Below are 22,992 nucleotides of genomic sequence, written 5' to 3'. Positions count from 1 at the left end.
GCTCCACTGTGGCTGGAGAAGAATGGGAGACCGCAGCGGAGATGGTTCGAGATTCCCCCTGTGCAGAGGCGGGAACTCGACAGCTAACAACCGTCCTCATTTTTATTGTTTTTAGTTTTACAGCTTTTCGTTATAAAAAAATACACTATGTCCCACTGATCCTACTGTTGAATTAAAGCTGCCCTCCAAAATAAGAAATTAAAAAATAAACCTTTTTGAAACTCAACTTTGATTTCAACCTTTGTACATGTAAACTAAGAGATTGTCAAATCTTATATACAGTAAATAGGAAGCTTGATAAAAATGCAATTTTTCAGTATACTTTCTATTAAATTTTATTTTAATTTTCAAGATTTGCATCAGTGAATAAAAATATTCCAGGTTGTATTGAAAAGCTGAAAATCTATAATGTACAAATAAAGCTAGCCATACGTAGGAGATATATCTATTATAGATTAGATGAGCTTGTATAAGTTGCCATGAGTGGTAGTCATGACTGAGCTGCTGTCAGATTTCGCTCAGTGTGTTGTCAGGTGTAGGGTGCATCACACTCACTTGTAGCACGTAGGCCTCCTTTGTCTCCAAGCCTCTATTCTCAGGAGCTGCCATACACAATTCTTTGGACACCAAGTTTATTGCAACAAGCAAACGTTTACTAGTCAGTTCAAGTTCATTAAGTGGTGACACGTGGGATAGGTCACAGCACTTCATATGCTTTAGTTTCTTAGCATAGCAAATCTTCAACCCTACCATTCATTCCTCCTTGAGCATCCCTCTACTCTCTGACCCTGTTAGCCCCAGAAATCTCCCTTCTCATTTGACAATGCATTAAGATCCATTACCTTGGCGAGTCCCTGTCCATCTTCTCCTGTACGCCAAAGGACATGATCTGCCCAGAAGCCCCTTTGCCAGACCTTGGGCTCCGGGTGCAACAGGACAGTCCACTTTGGTTTCTAGTATGGCATCCCACTGCCTTGAATCATATACACATGCTGGCCCTAGCAGCCCACTGGACTTGGACTTGTTACTGCACTTCTCTATGTCCTGTTACTACCAGAAAGTACCCACCCTTTATTAACACTAGTCCCCACCCACTGGGCTAGTTCTATCATTAACTTATTTTATCCTATAGACTAAATCTATTGTCCTTATGTTATGTCCTATCCCGTTGCTAAGCCACTTACTATATGAGCAGTACTTATCTTATCCGTAGTCTAATCCTGTGCATACCCTGCTCTAGAAGCTTCTCACATTGTACATTAAGGCTATGTGCACACAATGCAGATTTAGTGCAGATCTGCAGCGTTTTTTTCTGCTGCAGAAATGCTGCAGATCTGCACTGTGATGTACAGTACAATGTAAATCAATGTGAAAAAAAAAAGCTGTGCACATGGTGCAGAAAAATCCGCGCAGAAACGCTGCAGATTTCAAAGAAGTGCATGTCACTTCTTTTGTGCGTTTCTGCAGCGTTTCTGCACCCCTCCATTAATAGAAATCCGCAGTGGCAAAATCTGCAGAAAATCCGCACAAAAAACGCATCAAAACCTCGTAAAAAACGCAGCTGCGGATTCTGCCAGAAGATGCAGATTTTGTGCAGAAAATTCTGCACCAATTCTGCATCGTGTGCACACAGCCTTACACTTTCCATTATTTAGACACTGATCATTACCATCACACAATAACAAAGACACTCATCACTATTCACCTTACATAGAGAAACTGCATAATACTTGTGTACATAATGCAATTGTTGTCTTCAGGTGTAAGAATGCAGCAGACCAGACTATCATTATTACACATGTGTGGTTATTCCAATAGGTTAGAAGGTGAGGCTTCTCCTTCTAGCTTATTTCCCTGGAGACAAGATACCAGGCATGATGAATTTCAACATGCTCAATCCTTTCCTTGAATGACTGATGTTCGGAGATTAAGAAGCTGTCCCCAAGCACATTGGATTGCTTCTAGCTCACATTTATGTAATGTACTGTTCACATCATGCTTTTGGTCAATCCAATAGAATAAATAACTTCTTAGAAAGCTAAATATGTAAAGTGCTTAAAAGAACTAGTTTGGCCACATTCGCACCAAATCTTTGCTTTTTTTTTACTGTTCTTTTCCAAGGGGGCTAGCCATCACTGCTATGTGGGAGTGATGGCCGCACATGCATAGTGCCTTCAAGATCTTTGCTGCTGATCTTGTAAGCACTGCACTGAGACTGGCCTGGATCAATGGAGATCCCTGTTACCTACTGATCTTGGCCCGCTTCAACCAGACAGCACACCCGATGCTGCCGAGGGAAGACTGCTCCATATAGCAACATTCACACAGTTCAGGCCAGCAGCATGACTATGTTGTTGGCCTGAACTGTCAATCAATCAACTAATCAGAAGTGCCTGACCTCAAGTAATCAGGAAATCAGGAGGATGTGGAACAAAGAAAACAAGGGACAAACCCTTTAAATATGAACTCATATCCTAACTTCAAAATATGTCTTACAATCTAGTCACATAAACTCTCTTGTTACTGTCAATTTGTGCAGTATAGTGAGGACTGCAGGTAGTGCTATATACAATAGCTGAAAATTAAAGGTTAGTATAGCTTGTATTCATAGCCACTCTTATAAGTATCAGGATAACACAGATTGCACTGCAGTGAGGAACTAGATCTAAACCCTAGAAGAAAAGCTCCATGTGGCCCCCAACTGAGTGCTTTCCATTCACTTGGTTTAAATTAACAGGTCTTATAATTTGTGAACAAATAGCTCACTCATGGGCCTTAGTTTAAGGGGTTGTCCAGGACTGAACTACTGATGACCTATCCATTTGATAGATCAGTAGGGGTCCAACACTTGCCTACCTCAATTGTTAGCTGAAAAGTGCTCCTCGCTTTATTTCCTGTTCAAGTGTATGAAAAATAAAAAGTAGTACTGCAAAGTGGCCAAATGTGTGGGGCTACTGTGTTCCTCACCATACACCACTTAGCTCTGGTCCATGCCACAGTGGTTTTCAGATATTTAACGGGGATGTTGGACCCCAACTGATCTCACATTGATTATCTATAGACTGACTCGGTAATCAAGAGTTCAGTGCTAAACAAACCCTTTAAAGAGAACCTGACAGGTCCCCCATGCCCACCAGCATTTCTATGTTTCTTGCTAAACATCCAGCCTAACATGCTCTTTATACTGTTTTTCATCTAATCAGATGTTTAAAAATAGGCTTCTTACAGTATGTTTTTTTATTTGCTCTCTGGAAATCTCATACATGCTTGTTGCTTTCTTTCCCCATGTAATTGCGCTTTAGAAGCTGGGTGTAAGCTCCCTGGCTTCAGAGGCACACTGCACATGTCCAGGAGCGAGGAAGACAGCTGATGTTCAAGGAGGAGCCGGAGATCAGCAGCTGGAACACAGCTTCTTCGCTGCCCGACATGCGCAGTGCGCTGTTGTGAATTCTGTTTGTGGGCTCCCTCTGGTGGCTACTGGTGGTACTGGTTGACTTCTGTCTTCTATCTCCAGTGCACCTGTTCCCATCAGGAAATGGGAGTTTCCTATATAGTCTGGCTTCTCACTCATTTACTTGCCGGCTATCAATGTTACCAGAGCTCCTCTGTTACTTGCTACCTGCTCCAAGTCTGCTGAGTCAGATAAGTTTGATCATTTGTACCTTTTGTCCAGCGTGCATTTATATGAATCTTGCTGCTGGAAGCTCTCGTGAACTGAAGTGACCACTCCGGTGTCATGAGTTGATACCGGAGTTTAAAGTCACTTCAGGATGGTATTTTGTAGGGTTTTGAGTTGACCGCGAAGTCCACTTTTGTATTTTCTGCTATCTAGTTAGTGGGCCTCTCTTTGCTGAACCTGTATTCATACTACGTATGTGTTTTCTTCTTAACTAACCGTCATTATATGTTGGGGGCTACTATCACTTTGGGGTTTTCTCTGGAGGCAAGCCAGGTCTGTGTTTCCTCTATTAGGGGTAGCTAGATCTCCGGCTGGTGCGAGACGTCTAGGGATAAAACGCAGGTACGTTCCCCAGCCACTGGTAGTTGTGCGTGAGGTTCAGCATCGCGGTCAGCTTAGATTCCATCTTCCTAGAGCTAGTCCTGTTTTTGCCCATGTCCCTGCCATTGGGAATCATGACAGTGCGCCTCTGAAGCCCGTAAGCATACACCTGGCTTCAGAATAGCAATGATGTGTAGGCAAGAAAGTTGTGTGCATTTTGCAGAGATCAGGCAATGATGCCGGTATTGGCAAATAAATATATCAATGTTGGTGTGTCGGAGTACATGGGGGACCTGTCAGTTTCCCTTTAATGATAGACACATATCCCAACTCAGGCTCCTGCCAATTGGCTAATGGCATCAGGATGTTACTCTGAAGAGTGAATATGTAAGACATCAACCTTCAGGGAGTGCTCTCTGGTTAAAAGACAAAGGGCTACAGATTAAATACAAAATCATAAGGTGAATGCCCATGATGCATTTAGTATATTTTCAGGATGTGGCAATAATTAAAGGGAACCTGTCAACTGAATTTGGCGGGCTATGTAAATGCCCTGTGTCCAATGGGCGGTGTTTCCTCTTCTTTCATTCACCCCTTCCTTTCCCGCTGTCCGCAATATTTTCTTGAATTTGAGCAGGTTTCCTCCGTAGTTCACGCGTGCGCAATGCAGTCTTGCCTTGCGCACGCGCAGTATGCTTTGCCCATCTGCGGGAAAAGCCGAAAAATATTACTGCGCATGCGCCGCCACACTATGTCCCGGAAGTATTTTGCTGTGTTCCGGGACATAGTGCGGCGGCGCATGTGCAGTAATGCTTTTCGGCTTTGCCCGCAGTTGGGCAAAGCATAATGCGCGTGCGCAAGGCAAGATTGCCTTGCGCACGTGTAAACTATGGAGGAAACCTACTCAAATTCAAGAAAATATTGCGAACAGTGGGAAAGGGAGGGGTGAATGAATGAAGAGGAAACACCGCCTATCAGACCGGACACAGGGCATTTACATAGCCCGCCAAATTCAGGTGACAGAGTCCCTTTAATTTAAAGGGAACCTGTCAGCAGGATTGTGCACAGTAACCAACAGACAGTGTCAGGTTGGCACTGTTATACTGATTAAAATAATACCTTGGTTGATGAAATCTGTCTTGTGGTTGTTGTTTAATCTTTATTTTCAGTTTTGAGTTTATGATATGCTCATGTTCCGGGGCGGCCTGTGGATGGGACTTATAGTTATAGTTATTTAAGGTTGGAAGACTTTAAGTCCATCTAGTTCAACCCATAGCCTAACCTAACATGCCCTAACATGTTGATCCAGAGGAAGGCAAAAAACCCATGTGGAAAAGAGTAAGCTCCACATTAGGGAAAAAAAATCCTTCCCGACTCCAATTACAGCAATCAGACTAGTTCCCTGGATCAACGACCTATCAAGGAATCTAGTATATATAACCTGTAACATAACATTATACTTTTCAAGAAAGGCATCCAGTCCCCTTTTAAATTTAAGTAATGAATCTCTCATTACAACATCATACGGCAGAGAGTTCCATAGTCTCACTGCTCTTACAGTAAAGAACCCGCGTCTGTTATTATGCTTTAACCTTCTTTCCTCCAGACGTAGAGGATGCCCCCTTGTCCCTGTCTCAGGTCTATAATTAAAAAGATCATCAGAAAGGTCTTTGTACTGTCCCCTCATATATTTATACATTAACATAAGATCACCCCTTAGCCTTCGTTTTTCCAAACTAAATAGCCCCAAGTTTAATAACCTATCTTGGTATTGCAGACCCCCCAGTTCTCTAATAACCTTGGTCGCTCTTCTCTGCACCCGCTCTAGTTCAGCTATGTCTTTCTTATACACCGGAGACCAGAACTGTACACAGTATTCTAAGTGTGGTCGAACTATTGACTTGTATAGAGGTAAAATTATGTTCTCCTCATGAGCATCTATGCCTCTTTTAATGCATCCCATTATTTTATTTGCCTTTGTAGCAGCTGCCTGACACTGGCCACTAAATGTAGTTTGTCATCCACCCATACTCCCAAGTCTTTTTCATTGACGGTTTTGCCCAGAGTTTTAGAATTAAGCACATAGTTATACATCTTATTACCTGTACCCAATTGCATGACCTTACATCAGCCCAAGCTTCTAGTTTACATAAATCATCCTGTAATATAAAATTGTCCTCCTCTGTATTGATTACCCTGCAGAGTTTAGTGTCATCTGCAATGACCCTACAAGGTCATTAATAAATATGTTAAAAAGAAGAGGGCCCAATACTGACCCCTGTGGTACCCCACAGCTAACCGCAACCCAGTCCGAGTGTGCTCCATTAATAACCACCCTTTGTTTCCTATCCCTGAGCCAGCTCTCAACCCACTTACACATATTTTCCCCTATCCCCATTATTCTCATTTTATGTATCAACCTTTTGTGTGGCACCGTATCAAAAGCTTTTGAAAAGTCCATATACACTATGTCCACTGGGTTCCCTTGGTCCAGTCCAGAACTTACCTCTTCATAGAAATTGATCAGATTAGTTTGACAGAAATGGTCCCTAGTAAACCCATGCTGATATTGGGTTATGAGGTTATTCCTCTTCAGATACTCCAGCATAGCATCCCTTAGAATGCCCTCCAGGATTTTACCCACAGTAGAGGTTAAGCTTACTGGCCTATAATTTCCAAGCATGTGGTGCTCTGATTATGTATTTATCTGTATGGCTTCTGAGTTCTGACAGGTCACTGATCCTTCAGTGACCTGCCCCCTAGTGTACATAATGAATATTATATATATATATCTTAAGAAAAAAATACCCTTCTGCAGGCAGGCGCCAGAGGAGGCACTGTGCTGCAGCATGATCGAATATATAACGTGTATGTTATCTTTCATGTTATCCATAAATTTCTAAAAAAAAAAATCAGTGTGAAAATGGCGCCGGCCGCACTATAGAAAAAAAATTTGTCTCCACTAAGATGGAGCTGTCGGCACCCGCGCAGTAGCAGCTATATGCGATCATGCTGAAGTAAAGGTGCCACCGCTGATATCTGCCTGCAGAACAGGATTTTTTTTTAAAATATATATATATATATATATATATATATATATATATATATATATATATATATATATATAATATTCATTATGTAAACTGGAGGGGCAAGTTACTGGGGGATCAGCCATACTGATGAATACCTAATAAGAGCACCACCTGACAGGCCGCCCCAGAGCACGAGCTTATTATTAACTGAAAGCTGAAAATAAAGATTAAACAGCAACCACAATATGGATTTCATCAACCAAGATATTATTTTAATCAGTATAACAGTGCCCACCTGACAGTGTCTGTAGGTTACTGTGCACTATCCTGCTGACAGGTTCCTTTTAAACTGGTGGTATAGCTGGTGGTATAGCTTTTTTGGTCCTTGTCCAACAATAAAAATATATTTTTTGGGGGTCAGATCTTATATCCCAATGCTGAAAAATTGAGCATTAACCCCTTAACGACCGCCGATATGCCTATTAATGGCGGCAGTTAAGGGCATTTATTCCTCGGCGCTGCTTTTTAATGGCGCTGAGAAATAAGGGTATAGCGCCCCCCAGTGTTGGAAAATCTCCGGGGTCTAGACTTCTGGGGTTAGGGTTAGGGTTGGGCTAGGGTTAAAGTTGGGGCTACGGTTGGGGTTAGAGCTAGGGTTAGGGCTAGGCTAGGGTTGGGGCTAGGGTTAGAGCTAGGGCTAGGGTTGGGATAGGGTTGGGCTAAGGTTAGGGATGGGGCTAGGGTTAGAGTTGGGGCTATGTTTGGGGATAGGGTTGTGTTGACGTTATGGTTGGGGTGTTGGGACTATGGTTGTGATGTTGGGGTTATGGTTGGAGTTAGGGTTGTGTTGGGCTTAGGGTTGTGTTGGGGATACGGTTGTGTTTGGGGATACAGTTGTGTTGGGGTTACAGTCGTGTTGGGGTTACGGTTTGGGTGTTGGGGTTAGGATGGTGTTGGAGTTGGGGTTAGGATTGTGGGTAGGGTTAGGGTTGGGATTAGGGTCAGGGGTAGGGCTGTGTTAGGGTTGGAGTTAGAATTGGGGGTTTCCACTGTTTAGATACATCAGGGGTCTCCAAAGGCGACATAGCACCCGCCTTTGATTCCAGCCAATTTTGCACTCAAAATGTCAAACGGTGCTCCCTCGCTTCTAAGCCCTGCCATGTGCCCAAACACTTGTTTCTCCCACATACAGGGTATCAATGTACTCAGGAGAAATTGCAGAACAAATTTTCTCCTGATACACTTGTGAAAATAAAAAAGTTTGGTTCCAAAGTAAATTTTTTGTGAAAAATGTAAAATGTTAATTTTTTCCTTCCTCATTGCTTTAGTTCTCGTGAAGCACCTGAATGGTTAATAAACTTATTGAATGTGGTTTTGAGCATCTTTAGGGGTGCAGTTTTTATAATGGTGTCACTTTGGGGTATTTTCTGCCATATTGAGCCCCAAACTCACTTCAAATGTGAGGTGGTCCCTAAAAAAATGGTTTTGTAAATTTTGCTGGAAAAATGAGAAATCGCAGGTCAACTTTTAACCCTTATAACGTCCTAACAAAAAAATATGTTTTCAAAATTTTGCTGATGTAAAGTAAACATGTCTGAAATGTTATTTATTAACTATTTTGTTCGATATGACTCTCTGATTTAACCCCTTAATCCCATATGACGTACTATCCCGTCGAGGTGACCTGGGACTTAATTCCCAGTGACGGGATAGTACGTCATATGCAATCTGCCGCGCTCACTGGGGGAGCGCGGTCGATCGCGGCCGGGTGTCAGCTGACTATCGCAGCTGACATCCGGCACTATGTGCCAGGAGCGGTCAAGGACCACTCCTGGCACATTAACCCCCAAAACATTGCGATCAAATATGATCACAGCGTTCCGAGGGCATAGGGAAGCATCGCGCAGGGAGGGGGCTCCCTGCGAGCTTCCCTGAAACCCTCGTTACAAGGTGATGTGCTCACCTTGTACCGAGTGTCTCCTCCCTGCAGGCCCCGGATCCAAAATGGCCGTGGGGCTACTTCCGGGTCCTGCAGGGAGGTGGCTTACAAGCGCCTGCTCACAGCAGGCGCTGGTAAGCCTACAGCCCTGCTTGTCAGATCGCTGATCTGACACAGTGCTGTGCAAAGTGTCAGATCAGCAATCTGTCAATATAGTGTGATGTCTCCCCCTGGGACAATGTTATAAAGTAAAAAAAAATATATATTTAGATGTGTAAAAAAAAAAAAAAAAGATTAAAACTGCTTTATCAATTTTACCAAATGTGGAACGGTATAAACCCCCCCCAAAAAAAGAAATTCATGAATAGCTGGTTTTTGGTCATTCTGCTTCACAAAAATTGGAATAAAAATCGATCAAAAAATGTCACGTGCCCGAAAATTATACCAATAAAAACGTCAACTCATCCTGCAAAAAACAAGACCTCACGTGACTCTGTAGACCAAAATATGGAAAAATTATAGCTCTCAAAATGTGGAGACGCAAAAACTATTTTTTGCAATAAACAGCGTCTTTTAGTGTGTGACAGCTGCCAATCATAAAAATCCTCGAAAATACCTGCTATAAATAGTAAATCAAATCCCCCTTCATCACCCCCTTCCTTAGTTAGGGAAAAGTAATAAAATTAAAAAAATGTATTTATTTCCATTTTCCCATTAGGGCTAGGGTTAGGGTTAGGGTTAGAGTTAGGGCTAGGGCTAGGGTTAAGGCTAGGGGTAGGGTTAGGGTTAAAACTAGGGTTAGGGCTAGGGTCAGGGTTAGGGCTAGGGTTAGGGCTAGGTTTGGGGCTAGGGTTAGGGCTAGGGTTAGGGTTGGTGCTAGGGTTAGGGCTACAGTTAAGGTTGGGGCTAAAGTTAGGGTCAGGACTGGGGCTAAAGTTAGGGTTAGGGTTGGGGCTAAAGTTAGGGTTAGGGCTACAGTTAGGGTTGGGGCTAAAGTAAGGTTTAGGGTTGAGGCTAAAGTTAGGGTTAGGGTTGGGGATAAAGTTAGGGTTAGGGCTGGGGCTAAAGTTAGGGTTAGGGCTACAGTTAGGGTTGGGGCTAAAGTTAGGGTTTGGATTACATTTATAGTTGGGATTAGTGTTTGGGGTGCTTCAGGGTTAGGGGTGTGGTTAGGGTTATGGTTAGGATTAGGGTTAGGGGTGTGTTGGAGTTAGGGGTGTGGTTAGGGTTGGGATTAGGGTTAGAGGTGTGTTGGGGTTAGGGGTGTGGTTGGGATTAGGGGTGTGTTTGGGTTAGGGTTTCAGTTAGAATTCGGGGTTTCCACTGTTTAGGCACATCAGGGCTCTCCAAACGCGACATGGCGTCTGATCTTAATTCCAGCCAATTCTGCGTTGAAAAAGTAAAACAGTGCTCCTTCCCTTCCGAGCTCTCCCGTGTGCCCAATCAGGGGTTTACCCCAACATACGGGGTATCAGCGTACTCAGGACAAATTGGACAACAACTTTTGGGGACCAATTTCTCTTGTTACCCTTGGGAAAATAAAAATTTGGGGGGCTAAAAAACATTTTTGTGGGAAAAAAATTTTTTTTTTATTTTCACAGCTATGCGTTATAAACTGTAGTGAAACACTTGGGGGTTCAAAGCTCTCACAACAAATCTAGATAAGTTCCTTAGAGCGTCTACTTTCCAAAATCATGTCACTTGTGGGGGGTTTCAATGTTTAGGCACATCAGTGGCTCTCCAAATGCAACATGACGTCCCATCTCAATTCCAGTCAATTTTGGATTGAAAAGTCAAATCGCGCTCCTTCCCTTCCGAGCTCTGCCATGCGCCCAAACAGTGGTTTAACCCCACATATGGGGTATCAGAGTACTCAGGACAAATTGCACAACAACTTTGGCATCCAATTTCATCTCTTACCCTTGGGAAAATAAAAAATTGGGGCGAAAAGATCATTTGTGTGAAAAAATAAAATTTTTTATCTTTACGGCTCTGCATTATAAACGTCTGTGAAGCACTTGGCGGGTCAAAGTGCTCACCACACATCTAGATAAGTTCCTTAGGGGGTCTACTTTCCAAAATGGTGTCACTTGTGGGGGCTTTCAATGTTTAGGCATCAGGGGCTCTCCAAACGCAACATGGCATCCCATCTCAATTCCTGTCAATTTTGCATTGAAAAGTCAAACGGTGCTCCTTCCCTTCCGAGCTCTGCCATGCGCCCAAACAGTGGTTTACCCCCACATATGGGATATCGGCATACTCAGGACAAATTGTACAACTTTTGCGGTCCATTTTCTCCTGTTACCCTTGGTAAAATAAAACAAATTGGAGCTGAATTAAATTTAGTGTGAAAAAAGTTAAATGTTTTTTTTTTTAACATTCCAAAAATTTCTGTGAAACACCTGAAGGGTTAATAAACTTCTTGACTGCGGTTTTGCGCACCTTGAGGGCTGCAGTTTTTAGAATGGTGTCACACTTGGGTATTTTCTATCATATAGACCCCTCAAAATGACTTCAAATGTGATGTGGTCCCTTAAAAAAAATGGTGTTGTAAAAATGAGAAATTGCTAGTAAACTTTTAACCCTTATAATGCTACGCTCACATTTGCATTGTGCGCCGCAGCGTCGGCGCCGCAGCGCACAACGCAAACAAAAACGCAGCAAAACGCATGCACAACGCTGCGTTTTGCGCCACATGCGTCCTTTTTTTAATTGATTTTGGACGCAGCAAAAATGCAACTTGCTGCGTCCTCTGCGCCCGGACGCGGGCGACGCATGCGGCGCAAAACGCAAGTGCGACACATGTCCATGCACCCCCATGTTAAATATAGGGGCGCATGACGCATGCGGCGCCGCTGCGGCGCCCGCCGCTAATGTGAACGTAGCATAACTCCCTAACAAAAAAACATGTGGGAAATGTTACTTATTAAGTATTTTGTGTGACATATCTCTGTGATTTAAGGGCATAAAAAATTCAAAGTTGGAAAATAAACGCAGGTATTATCATATAAATTTTACCACTACCATGAAGTACAATATGTCACGAGAAAACAGTCAGAATCATCAGGATCCGTTGAAGCGTTCCAGAGTAATAACCTCATAACTCATAAAGGGACAGTGGTCAGAATTGTAAAAATTTGCCCTTTCATTAATGTGCAAACCACCCTTGGGGCTTAAGGGGTTAAGGGCACAAAAATAAAAATGTGAAAATAGCAAAATTTTCTAAATTTTTGTCAATTTCCATTTTTTTCATAAATGAACGCAAGTCATATTGAAGAAATTTTTACCAGGATCAGTGGGATACGTTGAAACGTTCCAGAGCTATAACCTCGAAAACTGACAGTGGTCAGAATTGTAAAAGTTGGCTTGGTCATTAAGGACAAAATTGGCTCTCTCACTAAGGGGCTGAAGGTAATCTGTCTGTAGGATCAACCCCCTAAGGGGTCTATCTGAGAATGCAAGTCATACAAAGTTGAAATGATACCTTGATGTCTATGATCTGATGTCTTATTCCAGAGAGATCCACTTTTTTCTTATATGTAAATGAGCTGATAAGATCTATGCGCTGGACGCCGAGCTGCATGAGACTCTGTTACGATATGTTACTTGTCTCACACTGGTAATGCCTTCTTTTAAAAAAAGTTCTGGAGGCAGATTCTCAACTTATTTACATATAAGAAAAAATGGATAATTTTTTAATAAGACATCAGATCGCAGATATCAAGATATCATTTTATTCAGCTTCTGATTACCTACATGCTTATATAGATGGCTTATGGTAAGGTTGATCGTCCTGCCAGAGTCCCTTTAAAGCCATATACAAATTAGACTGCAAGTGCACTGGGGGCCATGTAGATACACGTGTCCTGTTTGCAGTGCATTTCGTGTTAAATTTGCAAATGACGACTTAAATGCTAGATTTCTCAGCACTGGAAAATCGGATCTGTACAAAAAAGTATTATTTTTATTATTGGACGGGAGAATATACTGTAATATTAATTGATTATGGGTAAACATCTTCCTGTAGGTTCCATTTATACTCATTTACATTTTTCTATAAACCCCCATAAAAAACGTATCAATGGTCAATAATCACTTGCTGTGAAGAGACCCAAGAGTGTTGGACATTTAACACTACTTACTACTGTAAAAGGTAACGGAAAGGCAAATTTTCCATTAAAGGTATTGCTGGAGGGAAATAAGAAAATAAAATTTAAAGTATATACAGTGGGTACAGAAAGTATTCAGACCCCCTTTACATCTTTCACTCTTTGTTTCATTGCAGCCATTTGGTAAATTCAAAAAAGTTCATTGCTTTTCTCATTGATGTACACTCTGCGCCCCATCTTGACTGCAAAAAAACAGAAGTGTAGTAATTTTTGCTAATTTATTAAAAATGAAAACTTAAATATCACTATATATATATATATATATATATATATATATATATATATATAATCTGTCTAGACATATGCATATTGTGCTAACCTTTTCTGCTTGTCTTACAAGTAACTCTTTGCATATGGGCATTGGGCATATCTTATTTTTTCGATGCCATTTTTTGCTCTCCAGGGAAGATTCTGAGGTTACAGCGATAGTCAGCCTAAAATGCTAAGACGCAGCTACCTGAATAGAGTATAGCTTTATGTGGAGAACACAGTTCCACTTGAAAAAAAATCAATATGACCTTTTGAAATCTTTATTGAAAGCAACCTAAAAGACAAATATTTAGCATTAAATGTAATTGTTCAGAAGAGATACAGTGGAGCGGCGGACTATTTGTGCAGAATAAAAGGGTTTACTGCAGTTAATCAGAAATTTCCAAGGAACAGAACCAGAGAAGTGAACTGCAGACAAGAAATGTAAAGTTGTAAACAACTAATTTGACAGTTCTGCTTCCAGAGGAAATCTCCAGGCAAATTATATGCAATGCAGTTATATATTTGATAATATTAAGTTGTGGTTAGCAGACATATGGAGGACAATATAATCTACATTTAGCACAATAATCTCACTTAAAAGCAATGAATGGAGAGAGAATACAGGTCTATTGCCATAATAATAATAATAATTTTTATTTATATAGCGCCAACATATTCCGCAGCGCTTTACAAATTAATATATTGGCTATAAATTGCCATAATACTTTGTGTAAATTAAGGTGCGGTAATGGCTGATGAATTTCTATGGGAAATGTATTAAGGATTCTGTACTATTCTAGATCTTTAATATTGAGATGTGTATTTGCTTGTATTTTAGAAGGATGTGGGGAATATTTTAAAATGATTATGAAATATTATGACACATACATCACCTATACTGCTATGATATTATATAACACTCATTCTGCGAAAATAGTAATCATGGGTTATTAATACTATTATTCTTATTATTATTATTATTATTAACCAGCACAATACAGTATGTGAATGAAAGGCCTCCAGCCAATACAGTAATGAAGACTGCGGATGAATATATTGTAAATGATATATAAAAATATTTAAAGATCAAGTGTCATTTTATTTGTTTTTCATAAATCAATAGTACATGTGCAAATAAGAAAATATATAATATATTTTCTTAAGTTTATTTTCTTCTTTCTCTTTCTGGATTGATCATTCATTCTCAAAATTCTCAATTCATGGGCAAAATCTGTCTTCAGTGAACACAGATTTTCCCATTAACGAGATAGCAAATAACTGTTGGAGCTTATAAATGTCTATGGAGAAATGTAACTGCTGTCTCATGAGAACTTGCAGCCGACTGTCTGTGTCTGCCTCTAGCTCCTCCATAGAATTGTAAAAGCACCAACTGCCATCTCCTATCTCTGTAAGGCCGGTTTCACACGTCCAGATAATTCCGGTACAGGAGAAATCGGTACCGGAGTTATCCGTGTGCGTGTGTCCGTGTGCTCACGTGGCACATCAGTGTGGCAACCGCCTGAGGACCACACAGACCGTGCAGGAGAGACAGCACTACAGTAAGCGCTGTCCCCTGCTTGTGGTGCTGAAGCCGGCATCCATCCCTTCTGTCCTGCCTGGCTGAAAGCAGCGCTTGCAAGAGAGAAGGAATAAAGTTTTTGTTTTTTTTGTTTAAAATAAAGTTTGCTGGTCACCGCCCGCCTCCCATCCCCCGTGCGCCCGCCCGCTTGCCGAGAAATACTCACCCAGCTCCCGCGATGTCTCCTCTCAGCGCCGGCAGCCTTTCCTGTGTGAGCGGTGACGTGGTACCACGTGACCGCTCACACAGGACAAGCTGCCGACGCTAAGAGGAGACATCGCGGGAGCTGGGTGAGTATTTCTCTGCAAGCGGGCGGGTGCACGGGGAATGGGAGGCGGGAGGTGACCAGCAAACTTTATTTTAAACAAAAAAAAACAAAAAATTGATTTTTCATCTCTTCTCTCCAGCAGGGGAGAAGAGATGAATGCCGCCTTCAGCACCACACGCAGGGGGGACAGCGCTTACTGTAGCGCTGTGTCTATGTGCACATGGAGGAGAGTGCACACTGTTCTCCGTGTGCACGTGTGCAGGACGTACTGCTGTACGTGCTGCCGGAGAAACACGGACATGTCTCCGTGTTTTGCACACGGACACACGGTCTGTGAAAACACGGAGACATGTGCATAGACCCATTCATTTGAATGGGTCTACGTGTGTCAGTGTCTCCGGTACGTGAGAAAACTGTCAGTTCACGTACCGGAGCCACTGACGTGTGAAAGAGGCCTAATGGGAAACTCTGTCTTCATTGAATGACAGATTTTACCCACGAATTGAGAGAGAAAAATCAATCAAGGAAATGAAAGAAGCAAATTTATCTGATATGATATCTTGCAAAGCTTGCAGTAGTAGAAAGAGATATATGGATAATTCCACTGCAGTTTTATTAATCTATGTGTTTCAGAGTTGATCACACTCCTTCATTGGGGTAAACCGCAACCTTTTATTGCTTTTTGTCATTTTTTCAGTTAGATTTCAAAGCTTCTTATTTTCTTGTGTACTATTGATTTATGAAATAAGAATAGTGTTGTGCGAATGTCCTCCAATATGGTGTTATCCGTGCACACTCGGTTGCTCTTTGGCATGCTCGAATAATAGGTAGTCCCTGTAATGCAGCCGCGGCAACTTGAACGTGGTATTCGAACACGCCACAGACACTCTGTTAGCAGACGAGCATGCTCGAATAACCTCTTATACGAGCACGTTCGCTCAACACTAGACACAATTAAAATGACGGTTACAATTTAAGATTACCTTGTTAAAGGGGTATTCCCATCTCCAAAATCCTATCCCAATATGTAACAGATATAATAATAGCAAATGCCTCCAATTAGAAATGTAGTGTGTCTCTTTCCTCATGTGCAGGCATTGCAGGACCTTAGGTATCCATAGTTACGACTACTAGCAGCTAGTTAACTAACTGTCACTATATCAGTGGTCATAACCATGGATACCTAAGGTCCTGCAATGCCTGCACATGAGGAAAATAGATGTAGGTAATCCGAAGAACTATAATACATTTCTTATTAAAGGTATTTGCTAATATTATTATCACACCTACTACATATTGGGATAGGATCTTGATGATGGGAATACCCCTTTAAGCTTTGTAGATGCCTATAAAATGATCCTGTAGGGATCTATGCCTATCACAGAATTTGTCATTTAACTGTATTTTTTTATTTTGAGATATGACAGTTTGCAAATTAGAAAATAACTTGAACATCTACAAATATGTGTGAAGCAATTTTTAAAGTTGCCAGGGTTACTGAAGTGATCCTGCGGGGACGATGGAGTGTCTTGAAGGAACTGTACATGGTAATTCCATTAAGATCTCAGTGAAATCTAACAAGAGAATGTTTTCTTTTTTTTTGCAGGATTTCCTCATTGAAAGTCTGCAAGAATGCTTTACCTCAAAGGATTATCCTGAGATCAAGGTGGCAGTACCCTGTATATTCCCAGGCTAGGAGAAATCTTTACTTCACTGTTTCAAGCCTAGACAGTCACGTGTTCATTTTCTACAGCCGTGATGACCTTATTTCACTGCTGTGTGAAAGTAGCATAGCCTATTGCACCTTTCTCTAGAGCAATGGCTATATACATCATACCAAAATACACGGCTAATTCTGAACAATGCAAGAGAAGCAAGTAACGCCTCTACTGCGCCTCCGGTGTGATTCAGATTACATGCAAAAATACTATGGTGATAGGTCAGCCTAGAAAATATATTCTCTACAGAAAGTCATTTAAAAAATTACAGCAAAATACCATTTTATACACACAACTCGAGCAATAAAACCTTTGCATTAGCAGAAATATATTTTAAATGGCATAAAATGCAATTTTCAAATTTGGCTTTGCCATGCTCATAGATCAGTGTAAGATAGAGGCCACACTTGATCAATCTTGTGTTAGACATAATGTGCGCCACGTTTTAAGACTTTCCATATAGATATGATTGATTGAGTTGGGAGAAGTAGTCTAATCACTGCCATAAATGAAGCATTGCATGCTATGATTAGAAACACTGTTTTTGGAAGGTCAGCATATCGTCCATATAAGACAGCTCAAGGAGTATTTATAGGACTTCATAGTTTGCTGGAGTAAGATCTACCCACTATTTAAAAAAATGGTAAAGTTGCCATAACAATGCCAACATTTTTACACAACTACTGTACATGTTGTGCAAAAGTTTGCAACAGTGTTACACCAGTTTTCTGATGTGAACTGATTTATCGGGCCCTCTGTGTTCTGAAATGTGCGTAATGCTCTAAAGAGGACCTGTCACGTCAATAATTAGTTTATCACCTTGACCAAATCCCTGTGTAGCCCTGAATTTGATGCTGCTTTCTGTTTTTAATTTTGTTCCTCCATTGCAGAGATATGCCCTTTTTTCTATCTTTACCTTCAATCATGCTTTTGGTACAAAAGGGCGTTTCAGAAAGTTTTCTCTTAGGGCATGTAGTCATCCTCCTCTGCAGCGTCTGAAGCCTGTGGAACAGTGTGATATTAAATCTCATTGTTATCAATGTGACTTGCCTTTGTTGTTCACTCAGGATAGCATTCTTACAGCATGGTGTCGCAAGGACAAGGAGATCTTGCAAGAATGTGCTGTTCAACCAGTTTCAGATGCTGCTGAACGACAATTTGCCAATGTCATAGAAGGAGAGGACCACATAGAGAAAACTTGCTGATACGCCCTCTTGGACCACAAGCATACTTGGTGACAAAATTGAAAAAAGGGCAAATCTCCACAACAAAGGGATAACAAAAATAAATAAATGAATACAGAATGCACTGGTAGATTCAGGACAGCAGAGGGATTTTGACAAGGTAATAAACTCATTTTTTTTTTTTACATATGACAGGTCCTCCTTAGTAGAGTTGTGCAAATTTTCAAAATTCGGTTCCGATTACGATCGGTGGCAAATATTGTTTTTGCAATATTTGCCGAACACAGCCGAACATCATTGGAGTCAATGGGAGTAAAAATGAACAAACATAATAATAATAATAATAATAATAATAATAATAATAATCTTTATTTATTTTTATGTATTTTTATATAGTGCTAACATGTTCCGCAACGCTTTACAGACATTATCATCGCTGTCCCCAATGGGGCTCACAATCTAAATTCCCTATCAGTATGTCTTTGGAATGTGGGAGGAAACCAGAGAACCCGGAGGAAACCCACGCAAACACGGAGAGAACATACAAACTCCTTGCAGATGTTGTCCTTGGTGGGACTCCAGCACTGCAAGGCTGCAGTGCTAACCACTAAGCCTACATGTTCAGTACCGATCATCAAACATAAATTTGACATGAATAGGGTACCAATATGGAACACCGACCAATTCCAAACATATTCGCTCAACTCTACTCCTTACGGCATCATGCACATGTCGGAATACAGAGGCCTGATGGGTCAGTTTACACCAGAAAACTGGTGTAACACTGTTACAAACTTTTGTGAAACATGTACAGTAGTTGTGCAAAAATCTTGCGAATTTTGCTGCTTTTATGGCAGCTTTGACATTTTTTTGTATATATGAACTTCCCATACACGGTATATTTTCTTGGAAATCATTGTAATTATCCAGTGCCTAACATTACTACTCAAGTTCTACCAGTTACAGTAGATACCTCTCCAGCAGATACAAATAATATTTGTGGGCTCATCAGCCATAGTTACATCCTTTACATAGTTTCCCCTATGATGTAAATCCCCAAATTAAGGCTCAAACTTTAAAGGGCACCCCAAAATTTGAGAATGAGCTGCAGCCTCCGGCATCAGGGGCTTATCTACAGCATTCTGTAATGCTGTAGATAAGCCCCCGATGTACCCTGAAAGATAAGAGAAATGAGAGATTATACTCACCCAGGGGCGGTCCCGGTTCTGTTCGGGTCCGATGGGTGTCGTGGTCCAGGTCCGGTGCCTCCCATCTTCATGCGATGACGTTCTCTTCTTTTCTTCCTGCCACGGCTGCTGTGCAGGCATACTTTATTTACCCTGCTGAGGGCAGAGCAAGTACTGCAGTGCGCAGGCGCCGGGCCTCTCTGACCTTTCCCGGTGCCTTCGCACTGCAGTACTTTGCTCTGCCATCAACAGGACAGACAAAGTATGCCTGCGCATGAGCCGCAGCAGGAAGTAAAGAAGAGGATGTCATCGCATGAAGATGGGAGGCGCTGGACCCGTACCGCGACACCCATGGGACCCGAGCCGAACCGGGACCGCCCCTGGGTGAGTATAATATAACTTGTTTTTCTTATCTTTCACGGTACATCGGGGTTTATCTACAGCATTACAGAATGCTGTAGATAAGCCCCTGATGCCGGAGGCTGCAGTTCATACTCGAATTTTGGGGTGACAGGTTCCCTTTAAATTTCTTGGTCCACCAACATTGATTTCCATATCTGAGGTAAATTGAACTGCTTTCAGTGAGAACGAGGAAAATGGAACAGTTTATTTGTAGCATGCAAGCCTCCATGGTGGTGAATGTCACTTCTTTGATCAAATCGTTCACTAACAGGCATAAATAAATCTCAATCATCAGTAATGGAAGGTGTACAGTAATGATTCATGCTGCAATTAACAGCAAGTTTTTTGCACTGACAGAATTCTGTGTATGAAGTATGCATCACAGCCAGTTCTCATCACATTCTACATTGCCTTTATACTTGATCCCTTGTCATGTATATTCATTGTATTGTTTGGACACTTTACACTTGATTCATGTCTCCATAATGCAGTTTAGCCGTGTAAAATATTTTGTATTTTTTAAGCATTGCAATTAGTATTTTGCAGGACATTGACACCTTTGGAGACTTTTATTTTTACTGATATTCGTGTGTTTTGTGCTGAACACCTTTTTTGGAATTGGGTTTCATTAAAAGTTTTGTATCATTTGTAGAGATGGTCAAATTCGAGTGGAATTGTATTCTACTTGAATTTTCAAAAAATCCGTATTCTCCAGATTGCAGAATTTTTGTTTGCAATTTGCTCAGCGCAAATTCAGTAAGATGGCAGCCAGCTGACTCCCATTTTGCTGAGCCATATAGAGACATCAAAAAGTAAAAAAACAACAACACTTACCTCCCAAAAACCTCCATGGCTCGCTGTCCTTCATACCGTTATCACCGCCTCTTAATCCACACAGACAGAACCCTGTGGCCTCTTCACTGTACTTCTGGCCGTGATCGCACCTTGGGACGACTCTGCACATGCTTGTAATAAGGTCATGGCAACATTGTGATGTCAGGACACACGCTGCGACTTTATGATCTGTTCTCTCAGCCAGGACTTTCTGGTCACAACTAGGCCCGGGTTGTCCCTTTGCATGAGCAGCAACATCTGTCAGTAAGTCCTGGCCTAGCTTGAAGATGCTGAGGGTTTCAGTACACAGCGGTAGTAAGGGCTCACTCACACGAGCGTATTACTCGGACAAGTGCTTTCCAATGTTTTATCAGATAGCAGTCGGACCAATGTTTTAGTGTGGGGCAGTGCAGATCTCCATTTTTTTTTTAACAGACCGAATCTGTCGGTAGAAAAAAATCACAGTATGCTGCAATTTGCTCCACAAATCAGATGGCATTCACCCATTCAAGTCTATGTGTGCTTGTAAAACATCAGACTGCACTCAGATGCAGTCTGACATCCGCAGACTCAGACAATGGAGAAGATGGTGAAATTAAGTTCTCCATCTTCTCACCAGTAGTGATGAGCGAATATACTCGTTACTCGAGATTTCCCAAGCATGCTCAGGTGTCCTCCGAGTATTTTTTAGTGCTCGGAAATTTAGTTTTTCTTTCCGCAGCTGGATGATTTACATCTGTTAGCCAGCATAAGTACATGTGGGGATTCCCTAGCAACCAGGCAACCCCCACATGCTGTGGCAATAAAAACTAAATTTCCGAGCACTAAAAAATACTCGGAGGACACCCAAGCGTGCTCGGGAAATCTCGAGTAACGAGTATATTCGCTCATCACTACTCACCAGTGCTGTGATTCTTGCATGCGAGAAAATAGGATCACACTAAGCTGATACTTTGATCAAACTGGGATGAGAATTTGATTGGAATGTCAATAGCATAATCGAGCCAATTTTCTCACATGAGAGAATCGTTGCTTATGTGACCGCGGCCTAAGAAGAGGGAACAAGGACTGTACGGAGGACAGTGAGCAATGAGGTGAGTCTTGGCTGTTTTTAGTTGTTTTTTATGCATCTTACATTTTTCTCCAGACCCAGAGCATAGTACAAAACATAAAAATTGCAGAAAATACATTTGCTGCAAATCAAATTTCCAAATAAAATCCAGCAAATTTGAGTCTACTCAGATCTGCTCATCTGTAATCATTTGTCAAGCTCTTATCTTTTTTCCTGTATATTGTTGAAAACAGAGGAAATTAACTGAGAATCCATGAATGAGTGGGTTCTGATGGGAGTTTGTAACTTTTTAAATGCCTTTTACTCAGTTCCTCTCAACTGATTTATGACTACAACATTCACCTCAACTTTCATGTGTTCTTAAATCAGCTGAGAAAAGCTCAGAAAAACACAGAAAAAAATGGTCTGACTGACAAATTCTGAGATATCTTATTTAGTGATCAGTGATGAGCGAATATACTCGTTACTCGAGATTTCCCGAGCATGCTCAGGTGTCCTCCGAGTATTTTTTAGTGTTCGGAGATTTAGTTTTCATCTCTGCAGCTGAATGATTTACATCTATTAGCCAGCATAATTACATGTGGGGGTTGCCTGGTTGCTAGGGAATCCCCACATGTAATCAAGCTGGCTAATAGATGTAAATCATTCAGCTGCAGTGAGGAAAACTAAATCTCCGAACACTAAAAAATACTCGGAGGACACCCGAGCGTGCTTGGGAAATCTCGAGTAATGAGTATATTCGCTCATCACTAGTGTTGAGCATTCCGATGCTGCAAGTATCGGGTATCGGCCGATACTTGCTGTATCGGAATTCCGATACCGGGATTCCGATACTCTTGTGGTATCGGATATCGGGTATCGCAACAACATTAATGTTAAAATGTGTAAAAGAGAGAATTAAAATAAAAAATATCGCTATACTCACCTCTCCGACGCAGCCGGGACCTCAGCGCAGGAACCGGCAGCGTTGTTTGTTTAAAATTCCCGCTTTTACATGGTTACGCGAAGTCCCGGCTTGTGATTGGTCAGGGCGGCCATGTTGCCGGGCCGCGGACCAATCACAGCAAGCCGTGACGAAAATACGTCACGGCTTGCTGTGATTGGTCCGCGGCCCGGCAACATGGCCGCCATTAACCAATCACAAGCCGTGACGTCACGGGAGGCTGGACACGCGCTCATTTTAAAAAGGGCGCGTGTCCAGCCTCCCGTGACGTCACGGCTTGTGATTGGTTGCGTCGCGGTCAACCAATCACAAGCCGGGAGGCTGGACACGCGCCCATTTCAAAATGAGCGCGTCCAGCCTCCCGGCTTGTGATTGGTTGATCGCGGCGCAACCAATCACAAGCCGTGACGTCA

At 41.8% G+C, this 22,992-nt stretch overlaps 1 protein-coding gene across 9 annotated transcripts in view; it reads left to right on the top strand.

The window, feature by feature from the left end:
• The window catches only part of DLGAP2 (DLG associated protein 2), a 1,328,681-nt gene that overhangs the window by 1,081,796 nt on the left and 223,893 nt on the right, over positions 1 to 22,992 (top strand). For 8 of the 9 annotated variants that reach the window (XM_077290073.1, XM_077290074.1, XM_077290078.1 and 5 more), the window contains one exon: positions 16,846 to 16,905. The exons of the other annotated variant lie outside the window; for it this stretch is intronic. In XM_077290073.1, coding sequence (XP_077146188.1) covers positions 16,846 to 16,905 — 60 coding nt within the window. The remainder of the gene's footprint in view (positions 1 to 16,845; positions 16,906 to 22,992) is intronic. 9 annotated transcript variants of the gene reach the window in all.

The sequence above is a fragment of the Ranitomeya variabilis genome, chromosome 2 (genome assembly GCF_051348905.1).
Source record: "Ranitomeya variabilis isolate aRanVar5 chromosome 2, aRanVar5.hap1, whole genome shotgun sequence".
Taxonomy (NCBI): Eukaryota; Metazoa; Chordata; class Amphibia; order Anura; family Dendrobatidae; genus Ranitomeya; species Ranitomeya variabilis.
The sequence above is the reverse complement of the archived record's forward strand: the minus strand, read 5'-3'. Positions and strand labels throughout refer to the sequence as shown.